This window comes from Microcaecilia unicolor, chromosome 2 (genome assembly GCF_901765095.1).
Source record: "Microcaecilia unicolor chromosome 2, aMicUni1.1, whole genome shotgun sequence".
Classification (NCBI taxonomy): Eukaryota; Metazoa; Chordata; class Amphibia; order Gymnophiona; family Siphonopidae; genus Microcaecilia; species Microcaecilia unicolor.
In genome coordinates this window covers 107141116-107162825 of record NC_044032.1, presented here as the reverse complement: position 1 = coordinate 107162825, position 21710 = coordinate 107141116, and the positions used below count along the sequence as shown (strand labels likewise).

Genomic DNA, 21710 nt, shown 5'->3' with positions numbered 1-21710 from the left:
AACATTTCTGACACTCATTCTGAATTCCACTCTCTGTTCCCATGGTAAGTTACTATTTTCAGATCAGGTCTGTTCTGTTTTCTCTGAAGTTGTATCTGAATTCAACATATTAGAGACCATTATCATTCTGCTGCATACAAACCATTTTCTTTTGCCATTATAGCTCCTTTTTTTGTCTGTAATGGATGCACTCTGTCTTTTTTTTTTCATTGTTCTTGCATTCACCCATTTTATTGAGGGAAGAAAGAGAAGGTACAGAAAAAGGCTAAAGAGGTTAGGGCTCTTCAGCTTAGAGAAGAGATGGATGAGGGGAGATGTGATAGAGGTCTATAAAATGAGTGGTGTGGAACAGGTATTTTGATTTGATTGTATTAATTTATAGTTCACCTATTAGCTAAGCGGGTTACAATTAAAAACATACATAAAAATTATGCAAAATTAAAGAAAATTAATAGTTGCAGCATCAGTCTTAACTAACATCATGCATAAGCGTGTACAAACACCATTTTCAGCTTCCTTTTGAAATCAAATATTGATGAAATCATCCGGATAGTATCTGGTAATTTATTCCATAAACTTGGACCAACTGAAAACAAAGCACAATCTAAAGTATCAACATAGACATGAATCGCTTGTTTACTCTTTCCAAAAGCACAAGTACTAGGTGGCATGCAATAAGTCATACATTTAAAACAAGTCCGATAAAATGTTTCTTCACACAATGTATAATTTAAAATCTGGAATTTGTTGCCAAGGAATGTGGTAAAAAAAAAAATCAGCTAGCATGACTTAAAAAAGGTTTGGATAAGTTTCTGGAAGAAAAGTCCATAAACCTGAAGATGTAGAGAGAGAAGATACAAACATTCAAATATTTGAAAGGTATTAATATGCAGTCAAACCTCTTCCAGAGACAGGAAGGCGGTAGAACTAGAGGACATGAATTCAGGTCACAGAGGGTCTGACTCAGGAATAACATCAGGAAGTACTTTTTCACAGAGAGGGTAGTAGATATTTGGAATGCTGTCCCGCAGGAGACGATTGAGATGAAAACGGTAACGGAATTCAAAAATATGTGGGATAAATGCAAAGGAATCCTGTATGGAAAGAGAATGGAACCAGACAAATTTAGTACTGCTTAGATGGCAACTCCAGTAATTGGGAAACAAAGCAGACTTATATGATATGTGCCCTCATCATGACTGCATGGATCTGGGTGGGCTGGAATGGGGCTTCGATGACAGCTTCAATAGTTGACAAAGAAGGCAAGTGGCAGATAGACTTCTACGGTCTGTGCCCTGAAAATGGCAAGGACAAATCAAGATCAAGTATGCATACAGTATGTAGTAGAGCTGTACCAAATAGCATATTTTACTATTCGGCTGAATACAAATAATGAAAAATATTATTCAGCCAAATATGAATGAGCATTGAGCTTTAACATAAATAAAAGAAGCAACATGAAATCGGAGATCGAATATCTATTCCAGTAGGATTTAGCACAGTATAGCTCCAGATTACTCGTATTCAAATTTAATCACTATTTGGACGCATACGAATAAAGTATTCAGTATCGAATCAAATACAAATTCGGTACAGCCCTAATATGTAGTATTGCATAAAACCTTATGCTATCAGTTTTTCTTGTTGGGCAGACTGGATGGGCTGTACAGGTCTTATCTATCGTCATCTACTAAGTTTCTATATGTTACTATTAAGTTGGACATTAAAAATCTACTGCTTATTCCAGGGATAAGCACCATGGGATCTATTGCTAATTTGGGATCATATTCTATATTTGTGACCTGGATTGGCTGCTGCTGGAAACAGGATACTGGGCTCGATGGACCTTCAGTCTGTCCTAGTACAGCAATGTTTATGCTGTGAAATCCATTTACTCTTTCCAATTATTAGTTTGCTTAATGTAGAATTCACTCTCCTTCCCATTGCTTCTTATTTTTCTTTGCAAATAAACTGATTGATTACAGAAATTACAGATTATGGGTTCTTATAGATTCTCCAGGAGTCTGATGGGACATGAGAAACTCTAGATTTTATGCGAGTCCCTGACACATACTTCTAGGATTTAATGCTTCTTGGAGAGTAACTGTGCTTTCTGTAGGAACATAACTGACAGAGAGGCCTAATAGTACCTTTATAGATGAACAAACTTTGTAGTTGCAGCATCGCAACGCAGACTGGGAGTACATGTGTTCCCTTATCTCGACGATTGCCTGGTGAAGAACACCTCAGAGGCAGGGGCTCTACAGTCCATGCAGATGACTATTCAACTGCTGGAGCTACTCGGGTTTGTTATAAATTACCCCAAGTCCCATCTTTTCCCTGTTCAGCAACTGGAATTTATAGGAGCTCTGCTGGACTCACAGACGGCTCGCGCCTATCTTCCTGAAGCAAGAGCAGACAATCTTCTGTCTCTAGTTTCCATGGTCAGAGCGTCTCAGCGGATCACAGCTCAGTAGATGTTGAGACTTCTAGGCCATATGGCCTCCACAGTTCATGAGACTCCCGTGGTGCGTCGTCACATGAGATCAGCTCAATGGACCCTAGCTTCCCAGTGATATCAAGCTGCAGGGGATCTAGAGGATGCAATCCAGCTGTCCACCGATTTTCACAATTCCCTTCAGTGGTGGACAATTCGACCCAATTTGGTCTTGGGACGTCCCTTTCAAATTCCTCAGCCACAAAAAGTGCTGACAACGGATGCATCCCTCCTGGGGTGGGGAGCTCATGTTGATGGGCTTCACACTCAGGGAGTTTGGTCCCTCCAGGAAAAAGGTCTTCAGATCAATCTCCTGGAGTTACGAGCTATCTGGAACGCACTAAAGGCTTTCAGAGATTGGTTATCCAATCAAATCATCCTAATTCAGACAGACAGGTTGCGGTGTTCTACATCAACAAGCAGGGGACACCGGATCTCGCACCTTGTGTCGGGAAGCTGTCCAGATGTGGCTTTGGGCTCGCCATCATGGCATGTTTCTCCAAGCCATGTATCTGGCAGGTGTAAACAACAGTCTGGCCGACAGGTTGAGCAGGATAATGCAACCTCACGAGTGGTCACTGAACATGGGCGTTGTACGCAAGATCTTCCGAGAGTGGGGCACCCCCTCGGTGGATCTTTTTGCCACTCAACTCAATCACAAGGTCCCTCAGTTCTGTTCTAGACTTCAGGCCCACAACATACTAGCGTCAGATGCCTTTCTCCTTCATTGGGGAATGGGCCTTCTGTATGCATATCCTCCCATACCTCTGGTGGGGAAGACTTTGCTGAAACTCGAACAAGACCACAGAACCATGATTCTGATTGCTCCCTTATGGCCACGTCAGATTTGGTTCCCTCTTTTGTCCTCCAAAGAACCATGGAGATTGGAGTGTTTTCCAACCCTCAAACTCAGAACAAGGGGGCGCTTCTGCATCCCAACCTCCAGTCTCTAGCTCTCACGGCCTGGATGTTGAGAGCGTAGAATTCGCTTCCTTGGGTCTTTCTGAGGGTGTCTCCCGGGTTTTGCTTGCTTCCAGGAAAGATTCCACAAAGCGGTGTTATTTTTTCAAATGGAGGAAGTTTGCTGTCTGGTGTGATAGCAAGTCCCTAGATCCTCGCTCTTGTCCTACACAGACCCTGCTTGAATATCTTCTACACTTATCAGAGTCTGGTCTCAAGACCAACTCCGTAAGGATTCATCTTAGTGCAATTAGTGCTTTTCATTGTTGTGTAGAAGGTAAGGCTATCTCTGGACAGCCTTTAGTTGTTCGCTTCATGAGAGGTTTGCTTTTGTCAAAGCCCCCTGTCAAACCTCCACCGGTGTCATGGGATCTCAATGTCGTTCTCATCCAGCTGATGAAGCCTCCTTTTGAGCCACTGAATTCCTGCCATCTGAAGTGCTTGACCTGGAAGGTCATTTTCTTGGTGGCTGTTACTTCAGCTCGTAGAGTCAGTGAGCTTCAAGCCTTGGTAGTGCATGCTCCTTATCTCAAGTTTCATCACAACAGAGTAGTCCTCTGCACTCACCCTAAGTTCTTGCCTAAGGTGGTGTCGGAGTTCCATCTGAACCAGTCAATTGTCTTGTCAACATTTTTCCCCGTCTTCATACCCGCCCTGCTGAACGTCAGTTGCACACCTTGGACTGCAAGAGAGCATTGGCCTTTTATGTGAAGCGGACAAGCCCCTTCAGACTGTCCGCCCAAATGTTTGTTTCTTTTGATCCCAACAGAACAGTCGGGAAATGCACCATTTCCAGTTGGCTAGCAGATTGCATTTCCTTCACTTATGCCCAAGCTGGGCTGACTCTTGAGGGTCATGTCACGGCTCATAGCATTAGAGCCATGGCGGCGTCGGTGGCTCACTTGAAGTCAGCCACTATAGAAGAGATTTGCAAGGCTGCGACGTGGTCATCAATCCACACATTCACATTTCACTACTGCCTTCAGCAGGATACCCGACGCGACAGTTGGTTTGGGCAGTCAGTGCTGCAGAATCTGTTTGGGGTTTAGAATCCAACTCCACCCCCCTAGGTCCATTTTTGTTCTGTTCCAGGCTGCACTCTCAGATGTTCTGGTTTTTAGGTCAATCCTTGTTATGTCCTCGCCGTTGCGAGGCCCAATTGACCTCTCTTTGTTGTTTTGAGTGAACCTGGGTGCTAGGGATACCCCAAGTGTGAGAACAAGGAGCCTGCTTGTCCTCTGAGAAAGCGAAGGATACATACCTGTAGCAGGTGTTCTCCAAGGACAGCAGGCTGATTGTTCTCACAAACTCGCCCACTTCCCCTTTGGAGTTGTTGTTGTTTCTTGCTTTTGGATATAACTAAGCGGGAGCATTCACGCAACGGGCGAGAAGATGGCCACGCATGCGCGGTGCACGCACCCCGTGCTCCAGAAGGCTCTGACAAAACTTTGAAGATTTTTGCTTTGAAAAATTGCCATTCCTGGGGCCGCCGTGGACATCGACCCAAGTGTGAGAACAATCAGCCTGTTGTCCTCGGAGAACACCTGCTACAGGTATGTATCCTTCGCTTTTCTGAAGTAACTACCTTAACATTTGAGCAAAAGGTAGTATATCAAGTAAATAAGCCATATGTGTCAGTTATTTTTCTCTACCTCAGGAGGAGTAGGGGAATGATATAGGCATGGAATTGTGTGGGTAGCGCATGTTTACATGATGAGTGTGTGTTGGGGTTCAGCTTGTTTGAGAATCTGTAGGTATATGAAGGGGAGAGTTGTAAGGAATGTGTACATATGTGATGTGCAATTGTGTTTGTGAAGTTAGGGGGTGGATGTGTAAGGATTTGGGGTATATGTTTGGGCAGAGTAATATGATTTATATGTAAGTATAGTGGCTTTGTAAGTATGAGGACGTGGTTTTGAAGATGCTTTTTGACACTACTTTTCCAGCTGCTTCAGTTATTTTTCTCTGCCTCTGCACTGGGAGGAAGGTGTCTTTTAGAATGACATATGTAAGCATTCTACATCTTTTAACAGCTTCACATAGAAAACAATGGGAATTTGGGGTATTTTTGGAGGCTTTGTTCTCTGAAATGCTGACCTGGTATTTCTGGTTCTCAAAATTTGTAAGATATTCACATTTTTGTCACTGTATGCTGAATCTGATTTATCTCCAGCTCATTTTGAAGAGTAGTTGTGCTCACAGACAGTTGGGTGGGCATCAATTAGTTGGAAAGTTAGTGAAAAGAACAAAAAAGATAAGCTTGTCATCAGCATTCCATGGTGCTCTCTAAATGCAGCCTATTAGGTTAAAAAAAGAGTATTAAATACTGAAGGAAAGTGTGTTTTCACTAAAGGTCCTTTTTGTTAATGCCTAATGCATAATGGCATTAGCATGCGCTATCTGTCGTCATGGCCCATTAGTTTGTATTGAAAGTGATTAATGGAAGAAAATCTTTTTCAAATTTGTTGTAAATAACAATTTAACTATCATCACTTCTAATTGCCTGTTATATGTCATACTTGAGCATTGCAATAAGGAAAAATACTCTAAAGGCCTATATATTGTATTGTGGTTCTTCTTAAATTGAATTGGCACATCATTACGTATGGAGGTTCCAAAATCTAATCTTACATTTTGCTTGTTAGGTGGAAACAAGGACAATATCAGAGCAGGATGTAAAAAGTGTGGCTACCGTAAGTACATACTACATGACTTTTATTGTGCATTACCTGTTTATATATATATACTAGTAAAAAAAAGGCCCGTTTCTGAGAGCAATGAAACGGGTGCTAGCAAGGTATTTGTTTTCTGCAATGAATGTTGTGAAAGGGATTTTTAGGATAATTGTGTTGTGTTGGTAATAAATAATTTACATTGTTGTATTATGTGCAGTATCTAGGGGGGCGGGGGTGGTGAACTGTGAGGGTGTGGCGGGGAGTGATAGTGAGTGTCCATCTCTCCATGTTGTGCATCTGTGTGAGTGTGTTTTTTTTTGGGGGGGGGGGGCGGTAGTTGTGTGTGTGAGTGTGAGAGACAAAGAATCATGCGTCACAAAGATTGTGTGTGTGGAAGTGAAAGAGGGTGGGGCAAATTTGGAGTGCGGGGGTGAGTATCAGTGTGTGTGTGTGGTGTTTGTTGTGTGTCAGTGGCGTAGCCAGACAGCCAGTTTTGGCTGGGCCTGAGCCCAAAGTGGGTGGGCACAAAATTTTCTCAGCTCCACCCTCCCTCCACCACTATACCCACCATTTCTCCCTCCTCTCCACCCCTATGCCTACCATTTCTCCCCCTCCCCACCTATCCCCTCTGTATGCAGCATGTGTCCCTCCCCTTCACCTCATACACAGCCAAGACTTCTCCCTTCCTCACCCCTTCACCCCTTTGCTGCATCTCTCCCTTTTTCCCCGTGCATCTCCCTCACCCACCAACCAAGCCTCATCTTTCCATCTTCCTCCCCCCTGTGCAGCATCTTTCTTTCCATCTTCCCTTCCCCCTGTGCAGCTGCTGTCTCCCGTCTTTCCTCCCCCATGTGACATTTTTCCCCCATCATCCCTCCCCCCCCCCCCCCCCGTGCAGCTGCAGCATCTCACCCTCCTTGCGGGCCCGCCCAGCAGCAGTGTTCCTGACGGCGATTCTACTCGCAGGCTCCGCTCGCAGTCGCAGCGATTCCCACACGCTGCCTGCTGGCTGCCGCTCAACAATCTCTGTGCGCTACTAAGCGCTAACCCGGAAGTCTCTCCTGCAGGAACTTTGCTGCTGGGCGGGCCTGACCCAAAATTGGGTGGGCCCAGGCCCGCCCATGGCTACGCCCCTGTTGTGTGTGTGTGTAACAATGTTGGGGGGGGTGTCTGGTGAACTGGGAGGGGTCGGCTGTTGGGTTTTACTGTTTTTGTCTTAGAGGTACAGGTGTCTTGTTAGTTTGGTGGGCTTGGGGGTGGGGGGCATATGTTGGGGAGGGGGCGTGTTTTGCAATCTGTAAGTCTGCTTCACTGTGTGTGTGACACAGAATGTGTGTGTCACAGAGAGAGTTTGTGTGTGTGTGAAAGTGAGAGAGGGTGGGGCGGACTGGGAGGTTGGGTGCTAGTGTCCCCTTGTTCCTTCTCACCCTGTACTTCCCTCGCCCTTAATTGTCTTGTCTGTTTGTATTATTTTTAGATTGTAAGCTCTATTGAGCAGGGACTGTCTCTCTGTGTCAGGTGTTCAGCACTGCGTGCGTCTGGTAGCTCTATACAAATGTTAATAATAATAATAAATGTTGCAAAGACAAATAATGTATGTAGGTAGGACTCTACTCATTTCTGCCAACAATGTTTGAATGTCAGGGTGAAAAAGTGATTATGAAGTCCTTTGTCTATAGTCTGAGAGTTTTCCTAAATACTAATTTGAGAATGCAAAAACAGAGACCATGTGATCTCTGCTTCATTTTTTTCAACTTTGCGTGCTGAGCTCGTTGAAAGAGATGGTAACACCATACGATTTTCAGACGATTGTCGAGAGCTTGATACTGCCAAAAATAGTAACTCTCTATTTCTGGGTGTATCTTCTTCCTGAATCCAAGTTCTGCAGGTCATCCAAATTGCAGCTGCACGATTGATCACTGGAATCTCAAGGTCTGAACTCATTACCCCAACATCATAAAAATTACAATGGCTTCCTGTAATGTACAGAGTTCAATTCAAGACTCTTGTAATGACTTATCAATGTCAGGGAGCAAGGCCCAGGTGCGTTCATCGAGGGCTGACTCCGGGAAAAGCTGGGGTGCTGGTTCAGGCGCAGTTTGCAGAGCTGCTGAGTTTGATGTGGGAGCTAGGTCTTGGCTGCTGGGAGACCAGTGCTTTGGTGGCACCTCTATGGAGGGGGAGCGGTCCTCCTGGCTCCAGCGCTTCTTGGGTGCCAAATCCTTCGACGCCCTGGAACTCCCAATACAGTGTGTCGAAAGTGATTGATACAAATTCTTCTTGGCCTTCGCCCGAAGCTTGTCATCGAGGCTTCTTGATGCCGATGAGGACGACGTCAGTCCACATGTCGCCTTGGGCTCAGGTCCAACGGACAGTACCGGGGGGCCCTGCACAGCAGGAGGCCTCCCTGGCAGGCGGAGACCCACTCAATGCTTCACTACTTCCAGTGTCTGAGGGTCTAGCAGCATCCATGCTTACCGATGCTCCCACTGCCAGTGCTATTCTCGATTCCCGATGCCAATACTGACATTGAGGAACCGGACTTGGCAAAAATCCTTTCTTGTTGAACCTCTCTGGAAACCTGGGTCCTTTTCTTCATACAAAGGCAGAGTACGCAGAGATCATTCGGTTGCACCAGGTATAGCGCTTAAAGCCACTGGAAACCTTCGTGGACATGGAAGGAAAAACTTTCTCGACTAAATTAAATAAAGCAATGGTGTCTGAAAAAGGGGCAAGGCACAAATAAAAGGAAGGGAAAAACCCAGCCAAAGTCAGGGCCTAAAAACAACCGGTTGACAGTGGAAAAGAAAAGAAACTTAAAACCGGGCAAAATAAACGAAGAAATAAAGGGAAGGGGGGGGGGAGGGGGTTCCACAAACAGGAACACAAAAAAGGACGAAAACATTGCTGAAAGGCACAAAAAAAAAGCTCTTTGGACCAAGTAAAATGAGGAGACTGTAAAAAAAAAAAAAAAAAAAAGCACACCCTTTCCTCACTGCGGTAGAAAAAGAACTGAGGAGACTGCGCTCTCGATTTGGGCAGGAAGGCACTTGCACATGTGCGGTGGAGCATGTCGTGCGCGCCACAAAACTCTACTTATACTAGTCATAAGTCCAGGACCAGGCAACGCGGGTTCACGTCACCCACTTGGGAAAAGTAAGTAGGCCTGCTTGTCCTCGTAGAATTGCTAGTTCTTTCTTGCTGATATCCATACTTGTCTTTTGTGATAGATTCTATCTCTCTCCACACAATTTACCCTTGTTGAGGGTTCCCTTTTGGAAGATCTCGGTTAAGCGGTTTTGTTTGTTGGTTTGTTGTGCCCAGTGGCGTAGCAAGGGGGGGCGGGAGGGGCGGTCCGCCCCGGGTGTCTGCTCGGGAGGGGGTGCTCCCTGCCAGCTCCCCCCCCCTCGGCGAATCAACACCCCCCACCTTTAAAAAGAATATCGGGAGTCGCGCCTGCCCTGCACGTACAAGAAATGTGCACCATCGGCTCTTCCCTCGCTCTGTCCCACCCTCCGCTGATGCAACTTCCTATTTCCGCAAGGGCGGGACAGAGCGAGAGAAGAGCCGACGGTGCACTTTTCTTGTACGTGCAGGGCAGGCGCGACTCCCGGTATTCTTTTTTAAGGTAGGGTGCGGGAGCTGGTCGTCGGGGGGGGGGGGGGGGCGGTGTCATCGTGCTGCACCCGGGAGGGGGGGGATGCAACGGTGAACCACCCCGCCCTGGGTGGCAGCCCCCCCCTGCTTCGCCACTGGTTGTGCCATTTAGTTATCTGGTTTGTCACTGGCATACTGGCAAGTTCCATAGTGCACCACTCCTTATATGAATGATGTCAGTGGACAGCTCAGATTCTTTGTCTTCCTCTACTGGTAGGATCATAACTCATCTGTCTGGCCTGGTGTTGCAGGACTTGTGGAAAGTAAATTAGCAGTTTAAAACATTTCAAAGGTGGAATTAATTCCTACCTTTTAGATGTTATATTTTAGTTGTGTTGTGTTCTTTCTCTTTTTTTTCATTTTTTTTTCCATTTTTTTTTCCATTTAGGAATGTTTGGGGATTTATTGTCAAACTGGCTTGTATTTATATTCTTAGCTTGTAATAAGTTGTAGCCTTTAGTTTTGTCTTATCTCCATAGTCAATAATAAAATTAATATAATATTCAGACATTTTTCTCTGGAGTCCATTTATTTTATGTGCCTTGGATCTTGCTGTTGGTTATTTACCAGTTGTCTGCCACCTTCAATGGTATTTCACCAGAAAGAAATCGTGTAAATCAGAGCTACTCAAATGTTTTGAATGGGGTTCCAGAATCTTTGGCTGTCTGAAACCCAGAGTCCACAAACATCCACATGCACATTGTATCTCATGTCCATCGTCCTATCTTCCCTCTCTCTCTCCCTCCCCCCTTCACATTAGTTATCTGTCTGACTTAATCTACAGAAAGGATACATTTTCCCCCCTTCTGAAGAATCTGGGTATTTAAAAAGACATAGTAAGTGAAACCACACACAGACAACCCAAAGGTTTCATTCCCACAGCATCATAAAAGTCACTTGTGTAAAGGATGATGCTTTCTGACACTCTCTGATTATCTGACTTTCTTTCCTTCTTGGCAAGCCAAACTAATTGTTCCTTGCAATTAGTTTTTACTTTCCAGTGCATTTCAGTAAATGATTAGGTCAGTTATTGCTCTCTCTTCTCCATATCCTGGTCCCCCCTCCACTCTCCAGGTCCATCGAGTCTCTCACCTTCTGTACCTCTTCAGCCCCTCTCATCTCAGGCGATCGGCAGGTTCAGCAATTCAAGCAGGCAGCTTCTGGCAGGAAACAAAAAGTTTCATCAGAGGAGAAGGGATGTAGCTGAGGGAACACCTCAGATCCAGCTAGAAGCTGCCTGCTTATATCGGTGCGCCTCCTTTGTTCTCCCTCCTTCTCTGTTCTGCCTGTCTCTCTTCTGTCTACATTTGTGGTTCTTTTCATTCTCTTTTCTCCACATTTTATTATATTGTGAACCACTCAGATGGTACTTCCCAGGGCAGTATATCAAGAATAAAATAAACTTGAAGTGCTGGTGAGGTACAGGAGAGATAGTGAATGGACATGGGAGGCTGACCTGGACTAGAGGAAAGGGAGATGGTGATATACCATCATTTCTGGATGCAGCAACAGGGCCAAAAAAATTGGCAGTCTGGATTGTAGACTGCCATTTGAGTAGCCTTGGTATAAATTAATACATCTCATGAAGAATGGTCAGGGTAAGGAAGTAAGGCTTCAATGAAAAGGGAGGGGGGAGTGGAGTTTAAGGATATGGAATTGTCACTGAAAGGGAGATATGTGAAGAATTGGATTTTCAAATTCTATAGTCCACGGTCTAGGTTCCGAAATAATAATTTTCATATCCTCAAAACTGTTATATAAACATACTATTTAATATATTTTCATCAATCACTATCGTGTCTCAACTTATCTCAAATTATCAGTTTCAAAAATTATGGAACAATGTACTTAGGAATCAAATTGTGCCAAAAGAGTCCGCAAAAACCGAGGAACCTCATTTCTATCAGTGCACTTTGTTCAAACACAATCTTCTTAGTCTGTTCTTCACAAGTATGAATAACTTATCTGTAAGTGATTGTCCATGATCCATCTTCAGACTCTAAATAAATCCTTAATATTCTTCAGGGGCAATACTTCAATAATCTCTGTGCTTCATATTAGAGAGGTGCCTCAGCAGAATAAGTACATTAAGTTCATACCAACAAGGATCCAAGTTTTGTCATCAACAGCTTCTTCAGGGAGTATTTCCTTTAAAAGTGAGACTTCACCCCACCCTTAGATTCAGATCCCACTGATTCCCTCAAAGGGGAATATACCTGAAAAAGTTATTACTATGATTTTTTGCCTCTTTTGGAATAGGCTTCCCCTTTTTAACAAATCTAAAACCCTCATCCCTGCACCATCATTTGAATGTTTAGGTCTTCCAGTCTTGCAATGTCTCTCAATCCACTTGTGATTTAACGACTTTATTCATTTTATATCATCTGAAACTTTTTTCACCTCACTTTTTCCCTTTTCTGAGTCATTTATAAATATTTTAAAAAGTATACTCCACGGTTCACTTTACTCTTTTGAGAAACTTACCTTTTAGTACTACTCTTTATCCTCTCTTTTAGCCAGATCCCAATCCATGCTAGACCATTGCTTTCTATCGTATGACTTTTAAAAATGTTCTCAGTGGTCTGTAATGAATGGGAGCTACAGAATTATTTGTTATTTAGAACGTTGCTTAATGATTATTAAAAAAATATTTGGCTGTTTGAGGATAGTTCTTAAAAATGTGCTTGTAATGTATTATCCCAGAAGATGTCTGTCTCTCTTAAATCTCTAGAATTCGTATAGAATCAACATGACCTCATGTGCAACTTTCTTTAAATTGGTCACCTTGTTTTCTAACTTCTCTTACTCTCTTACCTATCTATATGTTCTATCTTTGCCTATATCCTACTCTGTCTATTAAAATGTTCTATCACATATTGTGTTGACATTGTAAGTAGTATACTGTACCATACTTTTTATTGTTATTTGAATATTTTTACTGCTGTAATTGTCTATTGCTTATGTTTGATTTATTCTTACTGTACATCACCTGAATTCTTTCAAAAAGGCAGTAAATAAATCCAAATAAATAAATGGTGTAGGCCGAATATAAGAGCCTTATGTAATGTAATGAAGGATGCTGAAACACCCTGTGATCCATATACGCTATATTAGTAAGATCACTTTTATTCACATGTATCGACAGCACTTGTGAAAATCTTTGAAAGCAGCAAATTTCTTTATGATAATTGTGGTATGTTGACTTCTATTAGGAGCCCACAATTTGCAAAAAATAATGAAAAATATGGAAATGTAAAATTAAATAATTTTGTATTCAAGATATTTGCTTTTCTGTCAATCAACAAAACATGTCAGAAGTTACTGTTCATTACAATCATTCTGTTGAATGTTTCTACATGCCCCTGTGGTTAGAAATTAGAAACCTTCCCCACACTCTTGGGAGGCTTTGTTCTGGGAATAAGTGAGAAAGCATGCTAGATGACAATGTCAGTGTAGGAAAATTTTTATGTGGGTAAATCATGGAATACTGATCAGTGGTTCTGTCCACTCACAACAAAATCACTTTGCTCATGATTTACAAGAACTCAGTAAATTTCACTGAATGGAACGTCCAAGGTGGTAAAGGAATTGGTTGTGCTTGTCAGTAACCTGTTGTATTTGTACCACTTTTAGTCTGTCCATCAAATACTGTAGAAAACAATGACTCACCGATGCTGCATGCAAGGTGTATAAACAGCAAACATAATCTGCACCATTGCCTTCTTGGCTGCTTCCCCCATCATTTCCAAAGTATGTCTTTAGCAAAGTTGTACATACAGTCAAGAGTTTGGAGATGTCATACTAATCTTTGTTATTAAAGAGTTATCTTTTCCTCATCATTAATCATTCAAATGTTTTGTTGTTCTTTAGCTGGCCATCTAACATTTGAATGCCGAAATTTTTTACGGGTAGACCCCAAGAGAGACATTGTTCTGGATGTCAGCAGTACAAGCAGTGAAGACAGTGAAGAAGAGAATGAAGAATTGGCAAGATTGCAGGCCGTAACTGATAATAAGAGTAAGTTATAGCAGTCACACCGACACAGTATTAAACTCTGGATTAATTTTTTTATATGCATTTTAATGTAAAAAAGGGAGTGTACCCTTTATATTTTTTATATCTGTATCTATATAGAGATATAATTTTTTTGTTTCTAAAATATGCACTTAAAAATAGTGTGGCTGCTATGCCAGACCACTCAAATACACAGAAACAGAAGTTATTAAAAACAAAACCACACATATATAAAGGAGATTTTCCTTTTTATTGGATTAACTTAATACATATCTTGACTAGTTTTCAGGAGATAACATTCTTCCTTAGATCCTTAGATCAGAACATAATGGCCAAAGTATTCACTTAGATTGTCATATTTTGCTTTCTGAGATCAGAATAGAATAAGGGGAGTGTTACAAAGGTAGTCAACCAAAGGACTCTGAAAAAGATTGAAGAGGATAGTATTTGTGTGAATGAAACTTAAGGCATCTTACCTATAATTTTAAACAAAGGATCTTGGTCAAAATGTTGCTTCAGAAATGGTTTAGCAATCAACTGGACAGTGCACACTTAACAAAAACCAACAAGGGACTACAATACTATCCTCAACAGTATAACACTAACAGTATTTACAGGGTATTACTCGGTTAGTCATGGGACCGCCCAGAGGTTAGTGTTAGATATGACACTCTTTTAACATTAAAGAGAATTAGTAATGTAAACTTTTTCACCCCTTCCCCCTTTTCTGTGGTTCTTCTGAAATTGGTCCAGCTGATATTAGGTGAGTGTTGTCGTAACCAGGGCAGGCCCAAAATAACAGGATGGATGGCCTGGGGAAGAACCAGAAGCTGAATTTCTTCCTTATTGTTTTTAGGGTCCCTTCTGCCACCCCAAGATTACTATGTACCAGCCACCCACAATCCGGAATGATAGAAAGACCCAAGGCCACATATGAGAAAAGCAATTTTATTTTACTTACCAACTACAGATTACAATTGATAGTTTCTCATGGGAGAACAGACTACTACACATCAGTGTTTGCTGTACTGAATCTCCAAAGTACATAATACATACAATCACTTATATAATGTTTGTTCCTTGTCATCAACAGCAGGTGAATCCATTAACTGATGGGTTGTATCCGCCTACCAGTAGGTGGAGATAGAGAACACTGAAAGCACATGGTGTTCCAGGATGCCCAACCCCCGCTGCCTTCAGTATATCTCTATCTCCCAGCAGGTGTGGACGTCGCTTCTCAGCTCCTGGATTTCTGCCTGGGGTGGCTCCTGTGCTTTGCCAGTAGAGAAGGGGGTGTTGTGGCTGGTGGTGCCCACTTTAAAGGCATACTTGGTTTTCCCTGTCCCTGCCTTACCCCATTCCCCCTTCTCCCGGAGATCCTCTGTGGCTGCCTGCCTCTAACTTTTCTCACAGTAAAAAAAAAAAAAAAAAGAGAGGCTTTATCCTGAGCTCCTTGTTCGGTGCAGCTTGACCGCAGCTCGTTTGACTCGGCCTCCTGAGGTGAGAGTGGTGCCCAGCTCCTCCGGGGAGGTTCCCGCTGACAGCGCTCTGTGCGAGGTAAGTTTTGGCGCGAAGGTGCCATTTTGTTTTCTTTATTTGATGACTGCTGAGGGGGTTAAGCGTTGCTCTCACTGTGGGAAATGCAGATCAGCAGCGGGGCTTTGCAGCACATGCTGCCTAGATGCCAATGCTGGCACGAGCATGGCAGGTGGTGATTCTTCCCGCCCGCCGGAATTGGCAGCGGCCACCATCTTGGAGGCGCCACGTGATTCGACCCTCGCGGTTGCGGAGGGGTCTGAGTGCAGGGGGATGCCTCATTTCGAGGTTTCTAGAGGAGCTTTTGCCTCCGCTTCCCCCAATGTGGGGGCGGATGTACAGGGTGAGTTTTTCTCCCCTGAATTTGTACTGCTGATGCATAATGCTTTTATATTAAAAAGAGCACTGCCTGAGGCTCCTGACAGTTCCTTTCGGACTGGGTTGCCTCCAGTTCTTTGATAGCCCAGCGTCTGCTGGAGACTTTATTTCTTCCCCCGAGCTTTTGGCTGACGCTATGCGTAGACGAGTGAATACCCCGTCTGAAGGGGACTCTTCACTCTGTTCTCCCCCGTGGTCTAGTTTCGGGAAGTCTGAGGGGTCTGGCAGGCCCTCACGGACTGATGATCCAGATGAGGGTGGCTGCTTGCCACAGGAGATGGATGACCCTAAAAGGCTTCGGATTTTCCACTGTGATGAGCTACCAGCTCTCATTTCTGATGCCTTACAGGCCCTTTGTATTGAAGATTCTGACTAGGGCACTGCCTCTTCTATTAATCCTAGGATGGCTAGCACTAAGAAGCCTTCTCGGGCTTTTCCCGTGCATGCTTCCATCCAAGAGCTTATTTCAGCTCAATGGTCTGACCCTGAGGGTCCCTTGAAGGTGACCAGGGCTATGTGTCACCTTTACCCCCTGAGGGAAAGTCAGTTGACCCTCTTTGGGATGCCTGAAGTGGATGCTTTAGTCACGGCTGTGACTAAAAAAGACTACTCTCCCGGTGGAGGGAGGGGTTGCTTTGAAAGATATGCAGGACTGGCGGCTAGAATCCGCGCTGAAGCAGTCCTTTGATATCTCGGGCCTTTCCTTACGGGCGGCTATTTACAGTTCCTATGCAACCTGGGCCTGCGTTTCCTGGTTGCAGCAGGCGGTTGAGCAGCCCGCCAATGGAGCGGGTTCCCTCACTGAGGTCGGCCCACGTATGGAGTCTGCCCTGTCTTTTTTGGCTGATGCCCTTTATGATCTGGTCAGAGCTTTGGCTAAGCAGATGTCTATGGCGGTTGCTGCCTGCCGCCTTCTTTGGCTCCAGCATTGGGCGGCTGACGTGGCCTCTAAACAAAGGCTGGTGAGGTTACCCTTTCGGGGCCTTCTTTTATTTGGGGAGGATTTGGAGAAGATTGTTAAGGACCTAGGGGACTTACGTCCCAACGGCTGCCTGAGGATAGGCCGAGGCTTTCTTCCAAAAGTCCTTCTTTTCCCTCCTCTTCCAGGTCACGTTTTCGCGAAGCTCGCAGGTATCGCCTGGGGCGCTCTGCGGGGGTTTGGTCAACGTACCCGTTTCCAGCAGAGGAACTCCTTTCGTTCGGACAAATGCGCGGCGGCGTCCGGGCAACGTTCAGAGTCGTCCTCCACAATGATGGGGCGCCATTCCACTCGTCGGTTCCGGCAGTAGGGGGTCGTCTCTCCCTCTTTTTCGAGGAGTGGACCAAGATTACTTCAGCTCAGTGGGTCCTAGACCTGATCAGAGAAGGTTACCGGCTAGAATTTGCAGTCCCAGTAGGAGACGTGTTTTTGGAGTCCCAATGCGGCACTGCCGTCAAGCGGGCGGCAGTATACGAGACCTTGCAGGTGTTGCTGAAGCTCGGAGCGGTGGTTCTGGTTCCTCCCGCCGAACATGGCTGTGGTCGCTACTCCATCTATTTTGTGGTGCCTCGAAAAGGCAGGTCGTTCAGACCTATCCTCGACTTACGCAGAGTCAACGAGGCCTTAGGAGTGCGACACTTCTGCATGGAAACCCTGCGCTGCGTCATTGTGGCGATACAGCCAGGAGAGTTTCTCATGTCTCTGGACCTCAAGGAAGCGTACTTGCATATTCCCATCTGGCCACCGCATCAGCGGTTTCTCCAGTTTGCGGTATTGAGCCAACATTTCCAGTTTCACGCCTTGCCTTTCGGCCTGGCGACTGCCCCTCTGACTTTTTCCAAGGTCATGGTGGTAGTGGCTGCCTTTCTCAGGCGAGAGGGTATCAGAGTTCACCGTTATCTCGACGACTGGCTCATCAGAGCGGATTCGGCAGACGAGAGTTGACTTGCCACAGCCAGAGGTGTTACAGTTCTTCAGACTGTGGGCTGGGTTGTCAATATGCCCATAAGTCACCTGACCCCCTCTCAGTCTCTCGAGTATTTGGGGATCCGGTTTGACACGGCTTCGGGGTTCGTTTTTCTTCTCGACAGCAGGCGGCTCAAGTTTCAGAATCAGGTCCGCCTGCTCATGCGGATGCCTCGCCCTCGAGCTTGGGACTTTATTCAGCTCCTGGGATCGATGATGGCCAACATAGAGGTGGTTCCCTGGGCGAGAGCTCACATGAGACCGCTGCAGCTTGCTCTGCTTCAGCAATGGTCTCCGATTTCCCAAGAATACCAACGCAGACTACGGTGGCTTCCTGCGGCCCACCGCAGTATGGGTTGGTGGCTTTCTGACAGCAGGCTGCGGCAGGGGGTGCCACTGGCTCTTCCTTTTTGGTGTCTAGTAATAACGGATGCCAGCCTTTCGGGCTGGGGAGCTCATTGCCGGGGACGCTATGCTCAGGGTCTGTGGTCCACCATGGAAGCGGGATGGTCCATCAATCGCTTGGAACTGAGAGCGATATTTCAGGCTCTACTGGCCTTCCACAGGACGCTGAAGGGACTTCCTGTTTGAGTTCTGTTGGACAACACGACAGCAGTGGCCTATATCAATCACCAGGGCAGCAGTCAGTGCAGGGCCATGGCTGCAGAGGCGTCTCAGATCTGCGACTGGGCCAAGCGCCACCTAGAGCTGCTGTCCGCGGCTCACATATCCGGTCAGAGCAACGTGCAAGCCGATTTCCTCAGCAGACATCAAATCGACCCGGCGGAATGGGAACTGGCAGACAAATTTTTTCTTCAGATTTGTGCCAAATGGGGGACTCCAGGCTTGGATCTCATGGCGTCAAGCGTAAACGCCAAAGTCCCTTGCTTTTTCAGCAGGAGAGATCCTCGCTCGGCGGGGTTGGATGCTCTGGCTCAACCTTGGCCCTCGGGCCTCCTGTATGTGTTCCCTCCTTGGACCTTAATAGGGCGAGTTCTACTTCGGATTCGTCTGCACTGAGGATTGGTGATTCTCATCGCCCCGGATTGGCCAAGGTGTCAGTGGTACGCGGATCTCCGGTGGATGCTAGTGGATACGCCTCTTCCTTTGCCACGGGTTCCGAACCTATTAGCTCAGGATCTGGTGACTTTGGAAGATCCTTGCCGCTTTGGTCTTACGGCCTGGCTCTTGAGAGGGCGCAATTGAGGGACAAGGCTATTCTATTCTACTAAGGTTTTTGCCACGCTCTTGCAGGCTCGCACACAGTCTACCTCTGCGACTTATGCTCGGATCTGGCGCACTTTTGAGGCGTGGTATACGCCAAAGTCTATCTTGCCGACTCTGGCGACAGTCTCGCTCTTGCTGGACTTTTTGCAGGACGGGCTACAAAAGGGCCTGGCCTACAATTCCCTTTGAGTTCAAGTGGCAGCGTTGGCCTGCTTCTGTGGGAAAGTCTCCGGATTGTCCCTTGCTGCTCATCCGGATATTCTCCGTTTTCTCAGAGGGGCGCTTCATCTCCATCCTCCTTTGTAGTCACCTTGTCCGGATTGGAACCTGGGGCTCGTGTTGAAGGCGCTCCAGCGATCTCCGTTTGAGCCTCTTAAATGGGCTTCTGAGAAGGATGTGACTCTCAAGACAGTTTTTTTAGTGGCAATGACGTCAGCTAGAAGAGTGTCTGAGCTTCAGGCTCTTTCCTGTCTGGATCCTTTTCTGCAGTTCTCGGAATCTGGGGTAACTGTTCGTATGGTGCCTTCTTTTCTGCCTAAGGTGGTTTCAGCTTTTCACCTCAACCAGCCTATCTTTCTTCCTTCCTTCTCTAAGGTGGAGTTTCTGGACTCCTTTGGGCAATTGCGCCTTTTGGATGTCCGCAGGGCTCTGTGGCAGTATCTGCAGATGTCAAATGAGTTTAGGAATTCTGATCATTTATTTGTTCTGTTGGCAGGTCCCCGACTGGGGTATCCGGCGTCTAAGGCCACTATAGCCCGATGGCTTAAGGAACTCATTTTTTCGGCTTATCTGCTTTCAGGGCGGTCGCCACCTGAAGCGTTTAAAGTGCACTCTACGAGGGCAATGTCCTCTTCGTGGGCTGAAACGGGTGTTTTTTTCTCTTCAGGAGATCCGTCGTGCGGTTACCTGGGCTTCTCAGCTCTCTTTCATGCGGCATTACAGGCTGGATGTGAAAGCGTGGCAGGATGCGCATTTTGGAGCGCAAGTGCTTGCTCGCGGAGTTGCCTGTTCCCACCCTACTTAGGGAGTGCTTTGGTACATCCCATCAGTTAATGGATTCATCTGCTGTTGATGACAAAGAAGGGAAAATTAGGTTCTTACCTTGATAATTTTCTTTCCTTTAGTCACAGCAGATGAATCCATGATCCCTCCCTGACTGACTTTAGTTTTTGTACAGATGTTGCATACAGACATTGTGCCTCAACAGGAGTACTTGAAGACAAGCTATCAGAGTTTCTACATGCTGTTTTTATTGCAGGAGGTTGATAACGTCCCTCCTTTGTTTGGTTATTGCCCCGGTTCTGGGGCGTTTGTTCTCTGTGAGGAAAGTTTATGTTATATTGCCTTTTTTATTCACTCTGTTTTGGAAATTTCATATACTGAAGGCAGAGGGGGTTGGGCATCCTGGAACACCATGTGCTTTCAGTGTTCTCTATCTCCACCTGCTGGTAGGCGGATACAACCAATCAGTTAATGGATTCATCTGCTGTGACTAAAGGAAAGAAAATTATCAAGGTAAGAACCTAATTTTCCCATTTATGCAGTAGCTTGTTGGCAGATCTTATGATAATAAGCTGGACAGTTTATATGATAATAAGCTGGTTATCATTTCTTGGAAGAGGCCAACCTTTTCTTGGAAGACCTTGTCATCCCTCTTAGGTAACTACTCTGTTCCCCAATTCAGCCATCTGTTTCCCTTTATGTTACTAAACCAGTTTGTCCAGTTCTTGCACCCTCGCCCATTCCTCATTTTGCTTACCCACAAGAGTGTCTCAACAGATCATGAGTCCTTGAGTCATATAGATGTCAAACTGAAATCACTGAGGCCTAGATCTTTTCTTTAGTTCTCCAGGCCTGAACCATGGCTCATCTAGGATGGTTCATAGATCATTTTCTACATCTCCCCCCTTGAAGGCCTTTGAGAATAAGGGCTTCACAAATTGAAGACATTGTCAATGCCCCGGCCGCAGGCTATCTTAGGTTGCAGACCACTTAGATTCCTTGTACTGGAAAGGGTCTGTCTTACCCGTCATGGCTACAAGACCTCATGTATGAGCATTGAAAGACTACCAAAAGCATAAGGAAGCATGGGGAGATCATGTACAAGAGGGATGTGACAAAAGTTGACATCAAAGTTTGGGCAACGTAGGGTGATTGTATTACAAGACAAACTGAATATGATGGATAATGGGTAGCCCTTAAACAACCACCCCTTGGTGTTACTTATAGCTGAATTTACCAGACGTACACCCCAAAATTCCCAAGAAGGATGACTTAAATTGTAGCATAGGTAAAATTCAAAGAGCAGTGTCAGGATTTTCAACATCAACACTCCCTTGCGAGGGAGTTCGTATTTGCACGTACATATTATCTTCATCTGGATTGGCACGTAATGGTTCATACAGAGCCAGAGCATAAGCATGTGCATTAGCCTCTCTCTTAAAGCATTTTCAATTAACCTCTGTACAGGATGTGTCAAACGCCAGAAGTCTCTGCTAACTCTTTAGTCAATGTAGTAAGATCTTTAGGTGGAGGGTCTTTAGATTCAGCGTTACCTCTCAGGCAGAATTGCAAGCTGCTAACTGCACTTTACATCCAGAATGATGTGCTTCTTCAGTTTTTAGGCTTAAATTCCATTTTACTACACCCAAGTGGTGTTTCCAGCACTTCTGGGAGCTTCTGGGCAGGATATCCGAAATGGTTTAGGGATGACTTCCTTCCTGTTACTTCACAAGAGAGCTTCCCACTCAGGCCTGAGTCTATATCCCTTCCGTCCTGGGATTATGTTTCCGTTTTGAGTTTAGTGGTCTCGGTCTTGGAT

General features: G+C 45.3%; 1 protein-coding gene across 1 annotated transcript in view; it reads left to right on the top strand.

Moving 5' to 3' along the window:
* SREK1IP1 (SREK1 interacting protein 1) overlaps positions 1 to 21710 on the top strand; it is a 63223-nt gene that overhangs the window by 20314 nt on the left and 21199 nt on the right. The window contains exons 2-3 of the mRNA XM_030193181.1: positions 6103 to 6150; positions 13660 to 13806. Of these exons, the coding sequence (XP_030049041.1) occupies positions 6103 to 6150; positions 13660 to 13806 (195 nt within the window). The remainder of the gene's footprint in view (positions 1 to 6102; positions 6151 to 13659; positions 13807 to 21710) is intronic.